General features: G+C 38.6%; 2 protein-coding genes across 2 annotated transcripts in view; both read left to right on the top strand.

Moving 5' to 3' along the window:
• XPOT (exportin, tRNA) overlaps positions 1-7080 on the top strand; it is a 38237-nt gene extending 31157 nt beyond the window's left edge. The window contains exons 19-25 of the mRNA XM_014964085.1: positions 1187-1376; positions 2664-2780; positions 2867-2982; positions 3481-3528; positions 4740-4811; positions 5959-6015; positions 6516-7080. Coding sequence (XP_014819571.1) covers positions 1187-1376; positions 2664-2780; positions 2867-2982; positions 3481-3528; positions 4740-4811; positions 5959-6015; positions 6516-6542 — 627 coding nt within the window. The 3' untranslated portion in view covers positions 6543-7080. The remainder of the gene's footprint in view (positions 1-1186; positions 1377-2663; positions 2781-2866; positions 2983-3480; positions 3529-4739; positions 4812-5958; positions 6016-6515) is intronic.
• Positions 7081-13218: 6138 nt separating this feature from the next.
• The window catches only part of TBK1 (TANK-binding kinase 1), a 29732-nt gene continuing 29539 nt past the window's right edge, over positions 13219-13411 (top strand). Inside the window, exon 1 of the mRNA XM_014964246.1 lies at positions 13219-13315. The gene's annotated coding sequence lies outside the window, so the exon portion shown is untranslated. The remainder of the gene's footprint in view (positions 13316-13411) is intronic.

The following is a 13411-nucleotide window of genomic DNA, read 5'->3' as shown; positions in this document are numbered from 1 at the left end:
ACTTGTGGTTCATTCCCTGGAGCTGCCATGAGAATATTGCACTGTTGTGAACAGGACGGGAAAGTCATTGCTTTATAAAAGGTTAAGAAGCCCTTTAAATAGGCTTAAATAAGTTTTTCAGCAGAATGCAAAATTAAAGTTACTAGAAGTAAAGAGAAATAAGGTTTGTGAGCCATAGAACTGCTTGGAATATCCCATCTGCAGAGTGGAGAGAAGGAATTGTGAAAGTAAGTATATCAGAGAAATAAAGAAAAGTATATGAGAGATTAGGGAGGAAGACACTTACTACTCTAGTCCTTTTCGTAAGTTATGCTAAAAGCAACTCAAGGTAGCAGTAAATAATTAAAAATAGTCTATGTAAGTTGAAGGTGATAAAAAAAAAATCACAGGAGCAAGACTGGATAAATACCATATTGAGGTGTGATGTTTAACTTTGTATGGTGCTGTACCATTCTTACTACAGTATGTTAAGATAAAGATCCTAGCTTCAATAGTCTCACCTTGAATACTTTCCAGGTACAGTAAAGAAAAAATTACAGATAAAACCTTGTTTAAGCATTAAGAAATGAACATCTGAGTTGCCTCTTTATGGAACTCCAGGGTGTTGCTGAATAGCACACACCTTCAGTTTTTCAGTTCATAAGTGTTCAACTACTTTAGTGTCATTACAGTTTTCATATTTCTCACTGCAAGTGGGACATAAATGACAAGTTTATTCTCTAATGCCAGTAGTATTTCAGCACAGCAGAACTTCTTTAAAAAAATCTTTACAGCCAAGTACTACAAAAGGCAGCTTGATGTCAGTTTTAACATCTGAGAGATGTATTTTCTGTAACTACAGTGATTTTTACAGTAGCCTCCTCTTGATATTTCAGGGAATTTGAAATTGTGTCTGTCTGAACAGAAGGATGGGAAATCTTGAAAGAGCTGCTGTTTCTACTCAGAACAAGACTAGACAGGAATAGGGTTTTTCTGTGCAAAAGACTTGCAATAGGTGGCGTGTAATTCAAGATGCAGTAATGTTCATGGTGACCCTGATGTGACTCATTTTGTTGAAGTAGTTGGTACATGAAAATACTGACTTTAAATGTGAATCAAAGAGAATTGTAATGAGCCTTTAAGTTATAATTTCAAAACATTCAATTTCTGTAACTGTTTGAGTAATACCCTCTTCCAATCTCCACAGACACAGGTTTCACCTTTCCTGCAACAGATGTTTATGCCACTACTTCATGCTATTTTTGAGGTGTTGCTCCTTCCAGCAGAAGAAAATGACCAGTCTGCTGCTTTAGAAAAACAAATGTTACGGAGGAGTTACTTTGCTTTTCTGCAGACTGTAACTGGCAGTGGAATGAGCGAAGTCATAGCTAATCAAGGCAAGTAGTTCAGTTTCTCAAAGGATAGTACTATGGTTATTCTCATCTCTTTTGTCTGCTAAAATCATTAGCCTAACTCCTGTCAAGTACTATTAACAATGTTAAGGTAGAATGGACTAACGTAAATACAGTATTCAGCTTATTTATTGCTCACCTGTGGAACAAGAATTTGGGTTTGTGAAATCCAGCTGTAACAGGCACATTCTTGCTATTGATCTTTTCAGCTTATACGTGATCACTGGGTCTATAAGGAGAAGGAATGGCGTGTAATACATCCTCATGCATCATTATATTTGGTTAATCTGAGATCATATATAAAATATGTAACAATATAGATATTGTATATAACAATAGATACTATTGATATCTAACAAAGGATAGCAATGGTCATACTGTTGGGCAAGACCACTCATGGCTGCCAGCATTCATTGTGGGGTTTGTTTTTTGAAGGACACATCAGTATTTCTGTAATGTTTATATTACTATCACTTGATATTGTTATCTATGGGAGAAGGCAGCATATGACTTCTCTGTGTAGTTACCAGATTTTCCTCACCCTTGGTAGCCAAATGCAAATTACTGCTTTTGATAGCAAAGATTGGAAGTTGAATGTCCAGTTTCTTGATTCTTTCAAGTAATTCTTTCAGTTTGTATTCCATCACCATCAAAATGGCTAGGGACTTGAGAAGCTTTAAAAGCGAGTCATCTGATAGGTGGAGCTCAGACTTTCTTCCTCCTGTCCTAAAATGATGGTAATCCCTGTGGGAAAGGAAAGTGTGGCAATAAGTAGTGAGAGCTTTCTTGAAAGAGGCAATTTAGTAATTGTGATGTACCAAGAAATTTGTAAAGGAATCAGAAATAAGCATAGATGCACAGAAATTTGAAGTGTGATAAAAATACCTTTCCATATATTGAGAGTGAAGCAAACTGGTCCTGCTGAGTTTTAATAACTCTACCGGGTTTGGGTAGAGAGGAGAACTTGTATTTTGACCTGCTTACAAATACCCTCCTTGCCTTTGTGTGTATTAAAGACCAGAAGAGCAATTAAAATCTCCAAATTTTTTAAAACCAAAAACAAAACCCCCCCCCGAACTATTATAACCTAAATAAGAGTTGTCTTGCATCGTAGGGGAAACTTCCCAAAAATATTTGAGATTTGTGCAAAACAGAGCTATTTTGAAGTTGAAGCGTGTCTTCCAGGTCAGTATTTATATAAAGTAGTGTAAGAGTACAGAAAGATTTTTAGGCTGCAAGTGGAAATGACAAGCTCATTTTAATGTGTTTAAGGTGCAGAGAATGTGGAGCGTGTGTTGTTCACTGTCATTCAAGGAGCAGTGGATTACCCAGATCCTATTGCACAGAAGACTTGTTTTATTATTCTTTCTAAGTTGGTGGAGCTCTGGGGTAAGACTGTCTTTCCATGATTCTTTAGCAGCTGTTACTGACCATGAAGCAATAATAGAACGTGGAATGTTTTTTTTTCTTTTTAGGAGGTAAAGATGGACCAGTAGGTTTTGCAGACTTTATCTACAAGCACATTGTTCCTGCGTGTTTCTTAGCACCTTTGAAGCAAACGTTTGACTTAGCAGATGCCCAGACAGTATTGGTATGTATTATGGACAGGTTTTTTGTTGGTGGTTTTTTTTTTTTTTTGCTTTCATTCTTTTGGGGCAGATTCAAGCTAAGAAACCTACAAGGGCCATGTGGTATCAAAGGTCATCATCTCAAATAAAATCCCTTATGTTTTTTATTGAGGTACATGGGTGATTAATTACTGAATATTGTGGTACTACATTCTGTAATTCGCTTATACTCAAAATCAAGCTAGAGAATGGCAGATCTGAGTATTTAACATCGACCTATATTACTGATTAACCAATGTTTGGTGAAAGTGAACACACGCAGGTGGCTTTGCTTTAGTTCATTTTGGGTTCAACTGTGACAAATCTTTCTGCTTAGACCGGAACAAAAATTGGAAGATTGAGGCTGTTTTCATTGTGAGAGAGGAAAACGAGGGAATTATGGCATGAACAAAGGTTCTTTGGCTTTAAATACATAACCAAATGACTAATCAAACAGTCTAATGTTATGTGTTATATTACAGGCTTTATCAGAATGTGCAGTGACGTTAAAAACAATTCATCTCAAAAGGGTAAGCTTCATAATACTTCGCAGGGAGTAACTCCTGCAGGTTTCTTTCTAGTGCTTTTGTTAATTTCTAAAAATTAGATACTTACTAGGGTGAATTACTACTCTTCCCTTATATAAAATAATAGACTGACTATAATGCTGTGTAGGGATACAGGATCCAGCAGTTCTACCTCTTGATAAATTACTGCAAAATATTGACCCTTCATTAAGGAGAAAAATCTGCTCACTTGATTGTTACTGTGCTCAATTGATCAATCAGCATTCTTTCACTTTTCACTGTAGTACTTAAACTGACATAAAGAGCAATTACAGATGTGCTATAGAGTACTTCTGTGGAAACTAAACGTATCTTTCAACGTGTAGGAGACCAGATGGAAAAACACTTATGGAAAAAATAATTTTTGCATTGTCTGATGACTAAAACACCATTGCGTATTTCCAGTTTTAATGGAAAATTAAACAGTTTCTGTCTTCGTGTTACTGTTTTCTGCTATACCCTTTAACTTGCTGGCTACCTTTTCTGTCAAATGCAAGTAAAAGTCACAACTACACAAAAATTGTGAGAAGTTATAAACCAGCAGCGAAAAGACTGTGTTTTAATTGAGGAGAACTTCCAAGTTTGTTCCTTTTTTCCCAAAAATAATGAAGAGATAAATCTGTAGGAAATCAAGCCTTGGAAAATGAAATAACTTCCTGTTAAAAATGCCATTTCTTTTAACACTACCAATATAAATATGAAAAATGATCTGAAATCTTCTTCTCCCCCTTTTCATTTGGCTATTAAATTTCACACAGAGTAGTATGGTAAAGCAGTTGGCAGATACAATTGCCAATTTTGAAATATTTTTTTTCTTTCATATGTCAAATAGTGAAATTAGAGCCGCCCTTTTACTTAACTGACTTCTGCAGTTGAGATGTTACAAAACGTCTGGCTGTATTGTAATTCTTAGTGCAATTTTTCAGTGCATTCCTCTGCTTTGTAACAAGATACCAGATTGCAGCAGAATCCTTAATGCCAAGGTTGCAAAATCTTTCTATTCGCTAACGACTGAGAATAGCGTGAGCATTTGGTATTTGATATGTGTAACTTCTCTGAAAAATAGCCACACAGACCACCTGTTTACAAACTTTTCTACAGCATACAGTATAGAGCTTAGACTTCCCATATGTATCAAAAAATACTTGTACAAATTATGTACTGCTTTTCTTTAGGGTCCTGAGTGCATTCAGTATCTTCAGCAAGAGTATTTGCCTTCTTTGCAAGTAGCTCCTGAAATAATCCAGGTAGGAATTCCTAAAAGTATGTTTTGACAACTCTTAACAATCGTAAGTGTTAAACGGGAACAAAATGAAGACTGACAAAGTTAACCTCCTACCATCCCTCAGTAAAGCTTACTCTCATCTTGCGCATCAGAATAGGATTAATTTAGCATAAGGAGTGAAGTTATTGCAAGAGTACCTTGCAAGAGTCCAGTGCATGTGACTAAGACATCTTCCTACTTTAATTCAAATTTTAACTTGAGGAAAAAGTATCATAATAACTAGAGTAATAACTCAGAAGTAAAATAAATGATGTTGAATGTATTGAAAGTGTGATGAGAGAGGCCGTATTCAACACTACAGACATTTAGGCCACAGCACTGGTTCTACTGTAAAAAATGATGTACACTATTAAATGGGGGGGGATGTTGTGTGCTTATTTAGGAGTAGTGTAAGAGGTTTCTGAAAAGTGAAACTTTTTACCTGACCATTGTCTCAACATTAAGTGTTGCTGGCCATATGGTAAGCATTGCCATGAAGAAATTGTCAGGTGAACGCTTATTGTTAGGTGACAACTTAATTTTATTTGCAACTAATTTGAATACTATAGTAATCAGGTTTGCTGCATTAGGAGACAATTATATTCATTATGAGACTTGAACTGTAGAACTTCCAAGTGGCATTAAATGTATGTAAGGATCAAGCATTATCTCTTGCTGGTGCCTCAGTGTTTTTCTGACCTAAGATTATAACTTTTTCAAGTGATGGATATGTTCTGCTCATCTCTAGACTCAGTGCGTATATAATACTTTTCAGCATAAATGTTCACCTGAAGTCTTAATTTCAAAGCTACCAAAAGTTACTGGAAAAGTTAAAGGTTTAGAAACTCCTTGACTGCAGCCCTTGTAGGTAGTCCTGTTTCCATCTAATAAGCGAAAGTTAGTATGATCTTCTATATTTGAAATTGCATATTCTTTTTTTGCCCCAGAATGCATTTATCATAGCCTATTACAATTTTTTATCTGTAGCAAGATTTTCTTTGGTTACACGTTTGGCAAAATACAAACTAATATAAATGGCTTTACAAGGTATTCTGTGCACTCCTAACATAGCTTCAGGTTGTTTTGTTGCTTCATTTAGTTATTCAGTATTTCTTTATTCTCTCTTACAGGAATTCTGTCAAGCACTTCAGCAGCCTGATGCAAAAGTCTTTAAAAATTACTTAAAGGTAAAGGGTTGTGTTTTTTTTTCTTTAAATAGCTTTCAATTCCATTTGAACTTTGTCACACAATTCAGTTGTGGTGGTGACCTGAAGTAAAATTGAAATATTGAATTATTTAATAGTTTTTAGTTATAGGGAGTCTCCAAGTAGTAAAAGCAGTTATTTAGAAAGAAGGCGCAAACAACAACAAACCTACATCTGTAGAATTGTCACTTATCCTCAGCACCTTGTCATCTCCTGAGTAGCTTGATATTATTGTGGCTTATATTTAATAGTTGAAATAGAAAACAGTGATGCTGTAGTTGTAGAGAATGTGTCTGAATGCTTCACTTTTGAGGGTGTGGGTGTAATTGAACACCAAAATAGGTTCATATCCTTGAACCTAGTGTGTTAACCCATACATTAAAAAAAAAAAGCTCTGTCAAACTGATTATCTCACACCTCAACCATTCCATGTCTTGTATTTCTTTTGTCTTAAAATGTTTTTTTTAATAAATTTTTAACAGGTGTTCTTCCAGAGAGCGAAGCCCTAAGGAAAATACTGGAATCTCATGTACCTTTTTCCATAATGCAGAACTCTGGTTGTTAATTTATAAAAACGCTAACTCTCGTGCCATTCAAACTCGTTTTGTTGCTTTGTGCTTACATCAGTACATATTTTAGCCTTTTGCAAAAAGAGAGAAATGCAAATCCCTCACTTGTGTCTCAGACATGAAGGTATGTGACAACATTAAAAATAATCTGTATACCTACACAAACTTTTATTATGTATAGGATGATTTAAGCTTATGCTGTAACACATACAGCAATGAAATGACACTTATTTTTGAAATTAAATGTAAAAATCCCTTCAGACCATAGCGATGGTTATTAAAATGTGTACATTTTTGATACTGAGTAAAATGTTTTCATAAGACATAAAATTCATTTGTTCATGTATGGTGACATGAAAATAAAACAATCAAAGTCATTCTTGTAGATAGTCATTTCATTGAAGTTGTCTTAATGATAAAATATATATATACCTCCTATAAAACAGATTGGTTTAATAAATAATTTCATTTAAAAGTAGCATCTGGTTCTATCTTTTTTATAAAAAAATAATAAAATTTTATCCAGTGAAATGTTAAGTCTCCATGAATCATTTTGATTGAATCTTTAGAAGCTACAGCATTCTTTAACCTTTTGGCTGTTACATTTGAGTAGAACCTGGCAATTTGTTTGATACTTAGATAATACATTATATTGCACTCTCACGTGTGGAAGATGCTGGTGGAAAGAAACAATTGCGTTCACTGCAATATTTCAGTTGGGTCAATGGTCTGTACAGAGATTTTAGAACAGCATTGTTACTACTGTCCCAAAATATTTCAGTTGGTCAGCTTGTTTCTTCAGTTTTGTTTTTTTGGTGTGGGGTTTTTTTTTAATTCTATGACATTACAGTATTTGTAGCTGCTTCATACGTGCAGGAGAAAGCCAGGAGTCTTCCATGCACAGGATTTAATACTTTCCTCATAAACTGATGTCTGTAGTTAAGGGCTGAGTTACCTGCAGCATAATCAGATGAGCATTTTTCTAGACTGTGTGGTGCTAGGTTCTTCATACAATTTAAATGGAAAATAAATGAGTAGGTGGCTCAGAAACAGCAGCCAGAAGTGGAGCGTGGTGATGTTTTGACGATACTCACTGCCATTGCCTCCCTTTTCATTGAGGGAAGAAAGTAGAGGGCACTTTGATAGCATAGTATCACGTCTTTTTATTCCTGATTTTTGTATGTTTAATCAAAAGTTTCCTGTTACCCGATTTGCTTTATCACAGATTAAGTGCTTGTGGTGCTTTTTATGCTTCTGTTTCCCTTGCTTTGGTGACATACCAAAGCTAGAGGTCCCCTGGGTCCAATATCCATTCAGTTTTCTCCGGTAGCACCCGCTTTGACTCGGTGCTTTGCAAAGTTCCCTGCACCTCCCAGCTGCCCCAGCTCCAGGGGCTGCACCCTCAGCCTCTGCTGCTATCGCTGAGGGTTTGCTGTCAGTCTTCTCTCTGTTTGACTTGGTCTCCTTTCCCTGCAGTTACAGCACCTTTACCACAGGCAGGGAAGAGCTTTCACTAGGCAGATTATGAAGCAGTTAGGCAAGGATCTGCTGTCATTAACAAAGTGGTTTTAAATTGCAGTGTCATTGTAATGGAGTCACTGGGTTTTCATACGTGATTTAGACTTTTGCCTTCTGAAGTAAGGGTAGTACTGCTCCTTTTAGTGCTGTGTAAAAGCAGGATAAAGCCTACACTTTTTCTGTTAATATAATCAACTGTGTCACTTGTCTAACAGCATGATTTAGCTGTTATCAAATTGCACACTCATGAGAAAAGTCTTTAAATTGCCTCCTGTCAAAAGAGACTGCTCTCCTTCCTCATACCCGCCATGTCCCCATAGTTTCCTCTGCGCCAAATCTGGTGTTTCACCAAACCTACAGTGAGCTATTCAGGAAGCTGAAGTGGCAGAAGGAAACACTTCCCCCTCAAAAGCTTGCCTCCTGCTGGGGTGGCGTGTGGTACCTGAGAACGGGTATAAAGCAGAGAGCGCAGAGCGTGGGAGGGAGATGCGCGTGGCAGCCACCCCCCTGGCTGGATTATAAACTCGTACCCTGACCTGCCATCCGTGACTCAAAGAGTATCCTGGAGGATGAAGGATTAGGTAGTCTGGATCTTCAGAGAAACTAATATAGTTTAGCCTGAAAAATTTAGAAAGGATTGTTTACTTTCCTGTGCTTTGACCCTGTTGAATCAGAACAGTTTACTGTCAGGGATTATGCAAGGTGTGAGCTGTGGGTTAGTTTCTGGATCTTTAGATAAACATTTAAAAACATTGATTCTGGCTACTGGTGGGTTATTTTTTTCTGCAGTTTTCTTCAGCAGAGACAGCAGGTCTGCAGCTGTTGTATCACTGTTGAGTTATGTGATGGGTACGCAGTCCCTAGGAACTATCTTTGCAAAGAATCATGGTTTAGAAAAGCAACTGATGAGTTTCTACATCTTCACTTTGAAGAGATGGATTCCTGCTTTGTCCCCCCCCCTTTTTTTTTTTTTTTTAATTTGGACTGGAAAAGTGCATGTTACTTATCTCCATAGAGAATCTGGTGATGCAACATGTATTCAGAGTGGGAACTAGACTCTCCAGGCAGTGTTCAGATGCTTTGAACATATTATAAAAGCTACTGCTTGTGGGGTAGAAGAGGAGGAAAGTGGTAAAGACAGATGAGAACACTGCACTGAGAGATTAGGTTGACATTCACACATTTTCCTTCCTCAAACAATGGATGATCTTGATTTAAGGGCTGCACCAAACACAGCCACTTGCAGCTTTCCTGTATGACTTAACGTCACTGTGTACCTGCATTGGTCAAAATGACCCTGTCCAGACTGAAGATGCATAAAACACCATGGTAGTACAGCTTGTGTACAACAGCTGAGGTTAGGGACAATTTTTCTCAGGGACTGGCTTATCATTGCAGGTGAAGACATTTTATCAGCTCCTTGCTATCCAGAGAGGCGATCTGCCCTTATCTGGTCAGCATTGGCACTTGGCTGATTCCATAACAAGATAATTTATGGTGAAAAGCTAGTCTTGCAGAATAACTATTTTCAAGTTTTTCAAAAACTTCTAAGCTATTAAAAAATAAATTCAAAGCCATTTAGGAAGCTGCTCATCCTGTGTGGGAAACACAGTTTTCTAGCTTGAACTGTCTCCCCATGGGGTGGACACAAACGCTTCAGCAAATTCAAGGAAAGCAGCTGTAATGCATGGGGAGGGGTGGAGGAGGGAGCAAGACCCTTTCAGCAGCAGTTGGCCACTGGGGCCATTTAGTTGTAGCATCACTCTGTAGACATGTGGTTACTGAACTTCAATTGGGTCACTTCAGTAAGTTGAAGCCAACAGGAAACCAACAAGAAGAGAGAGAAGGAAAGCAGCAAATAGGTTTTAGCTGATTAATTACAATGAAACTGCTGTGAAGGATGAGCACAAGTGAAAGAATGAAAGACTAGTGGTAGTGGTGAGGAGAACAAGTGACAATAGTTGGATGAGGTAGCCAGAAATAGGAAGGGGAGTATCTCCCTGAGAAACATCTTGGTGGCACATTAGAAAAAAAATAAGAGGAATATACTGGAAAATATCTTTCTGCTAAGATCAAGACAGATACAGTTCTTGACTGCTTAATAGATTTGCTTATTCCGGTTCAACTGTGATGCTACCTAAATAGTTAAATAAAAGGTGGAAAACAATTTGATTATCAGAGTAAATGGCTTAAAGGCTTCAGCTTTCTGTAGACCATTCTTTTATGATAGAGGAAAAACAATGTTTAACTTGTTCAGGAATTTCTAAAGTTGTCATTCTCACCTGACACTGGTAAAATTAGTGGTTCTGCTTTTGGTAAAGTTGGAAAGATGCAATTTTTCACTTAAAATTTTTAAAAGTCGAATAATTCAAACACATGTTTTTTCTTGGCAAGTATCTACTGTGGTTGATTTCCACTGTCCTCTGTTCTTGTCTCATTGTTACTAGGTTCCCCAGAGGGTCACACGAATAAGATTAGAAGAAGATACTGTATTTTGCCCATTTTAGTGTGTTCAGCTCTGGTTGGAAAAAAGCTCTAAGTTTAGTGCTTCCATGTTTGGAAATAGGGCCTTGGAAATTTGGAAGGTGAGGTCACATTTGCAGCTATCATATTTTCCATGAGATCTTTCAACCAAATGTGGCTACTCACTATCGTTCTTCAGAGTTCTAGTCTGTGTGCACACAATAAGAACTCTATTAAAAACTCTGTTACAGTCTCTAGCAGCTAAACGCTCCAGAAATTACTGACAACTTTCCCTCAGTGAAAGTCCTGGTCAAGCTGTTAAATGTCCATTCTCTAACAAACACAGCTTTCTTCCTGTTCACCAGTTTTCCCTGACCATGCAAGTGCTGAAATTGCATCATTTGATAATAAATTACAAAATGGCATTCATCACTCTTCCAGGGGTTTCAGAAGCTTAATTCTCCTCACCACTACTTCGGGATGAGGTAATTATTCAATATTCTTCCAGAGCAAAGCTCCAAAATTATAATCAGTTTGACTTTTTTTCCCCCAGCATCTTTTTCTTTTCTGAATTCTAGCTTTCACAGCTATACGTGAGAGAAGACTGTATACAACATGCCATCTTTAGTTGCAATTTGTACAGCTGTATTGTTAGGATGAAGAGATGTAACAGCACACAGCTACAGACTACTGAATTAGTAACATGAGTGAGAATCCAAATACAAGAGTGGTGAAGGATACCAAAAGTCTTACTAATACATTGAAAAGAAGTGGAAAGAAGAAAAGTAAAAATTTCTAGAGCGAAGCTGTAATGATGCTTTCCTTTTTGGTGTCTGTTTTTCCTATTCTTATATTCAACATACCATTTTCCTGTGATTCATCCTGTGAAACATTTAAAGGCTAGAGAAGATCCTCCTTGCATAAGGATCACTGATTATGATACAAATATACCCTAGAAAAATGGACAATTTGAATCATGCCAACTGTATGAATCATCTTCATCGATTTAAGACCTGGGGAAAGCACATGGGCTGGTAACGGCAGTAAAAGCGGTCAGACCCAGGGACAGCGTGACATTGGAGCTGAGATGCTTTAGGTCTTAAGCGAACAAAGTCCTGGGCAACCTGGTCTGAAGTCAGTGCTGACCCTGCTTTGAGCAGGAGGTTGGACCAGAGACGTCCCAAAGTCCCATCCAGCCCGAATGAGACGATGATTTAAAACAGCTGGTTCAAAAATGCATCAACATACTGAGCCAGGGTATAAATAATATATAAACCCAATAAACAGCTTGTGTTTATTCAGAAGCGGAAGCAAGTACACACTCAACATTCTACGAAAGGTTCACTGGCTTTTCCTGAATTTGAGAGGGCTTTTGCTAAAATCTGTATGAACAATCTGATAAATATTTCTGAAGAAGACAAAGCTGACTCATGGGTACCCACCTAATGAGAAAAAAAGCCCAACAAAAAAAAGGCTTGTAAAGCTGGGTACAGAGGAAGGGGTGCAAAAATAAACCATGTAACTTCTGAGGAGCAATGCACCATTTTGAGAGACAAGGGCAGAATACAAACGTGGGGAACTATTCCCTCTATAATGCAGAAGCATTATAAAAGAAAGCTCAGACGCCAACAAACAGGGCGTATAAATTATTTATATCAAGAGCATAAAATGTATTAAAATTGATTGGTTCCACTAAGCATAATTTTAGAGCAAGCTTAGTGCCTGTCACAAGTGAACCAGCAGAAGTTTGGACTTGTGATAAAGCTTAAGAAAGGTAAGACAATAACAATAAACAAAACCTATGAGTGGACGGTCGTGATCTTTTGTGTCGGTTCCTCAAGAAAATAGGCTTCTAAGATTTGGGAAGATGGTAATTCCGAATGGTAAGTGCAGAGGATCAAAAAAAAGGATAGTCTGGTGAAGTGGGGTGGGGAGATTTCTTTTGACTACTTTCCAACTATAATTATGTTTAAATTACATTATGCGCAAGGGATTAACATGATCTGTTTTTCCTTATAAGAGCTGTACAGACCATTCATTGGAATGGCAGCGTTAACGGAGGGTAAGAAACCAAAAAGGCAAATCACCAAAGAACCTTGCTTTAAGACATTCAAATTAAAAAAAAAAAAAAGCGAGAGGACTAACGTATTAAAAATACCCGGACTTCGTGAGGTTTGCAACGGGTGAAAGTGAAAGAAATTGCACGGTGCGGGGTAACATTTTGTTGGTTTGTTTTGTTTTTATTCCTGGATATCGCTTGAAAAAGCGGTCAAGGAGGCGAAGCTCTCACAGATAAGTGTAACTTTTACCCTTTACCTCAGGGGAGGAGGCGGGGGGGCGGGAAGAAACGGAACCAGCAGTGAGGCGGCCAAAAAATCACCACCGAAATGACTTCAGAACCGGTCCGAGCTCCTTTTAAAACCTCCCACCAGCTAAAAACACCCGGAGCGACCTTATTTTACATCCTACTGCCGTTTATTCCACGTTTCCTTCTTTCGCCGTCCCCTCCTCGCCTCAGGGGCCGCCGCTCCTTCATCACCACAGAGGGGGCGGCGGCCATGACCGCTCCCCCTCAGCCCTCCCCCCCCGCACCTCAGCCCAGCCGGTGAAGGAAGGGGCCGGCAGACCGCCAGCCGCCGAGGCGGTGCTTCTGCCGCTCCGCCTCCCCGGCGCCGCTGCAGGAAGCCGGAAGCGGCCGGGGGCGCTGGGCAGGCGGGGCGAGAGGCGGCTCGGTGCGTGGGGTCGGGGCCGGTGGGCAGGGCAGGGTGAGGGGAGGCCGCGTCTCAGCGAGCTGAGGTGGGCGGCGGCGGCGGCGCGGAGGGAGCCGC

The sequence above is a fragment of the Calidris pugnax genome, unplaced genomic scaffold, assembly GCF_001431845.1.
Source record: "Calidris pugnax isolate Ruff unplaced genomic scaffold, ASM143184v1 scaffold44, whole genome shotgun sequence".
In the NCBI taxonomy this organism is placed as follows: Eukaryota; Metazoa; Chordata; class Aves; order Charadriiformes; family Scolopacidae; genus Calidris; species Calidris pugnax.
This window is presented reverse-complemented; position numbering and strand designations above follow the sequence as displayed.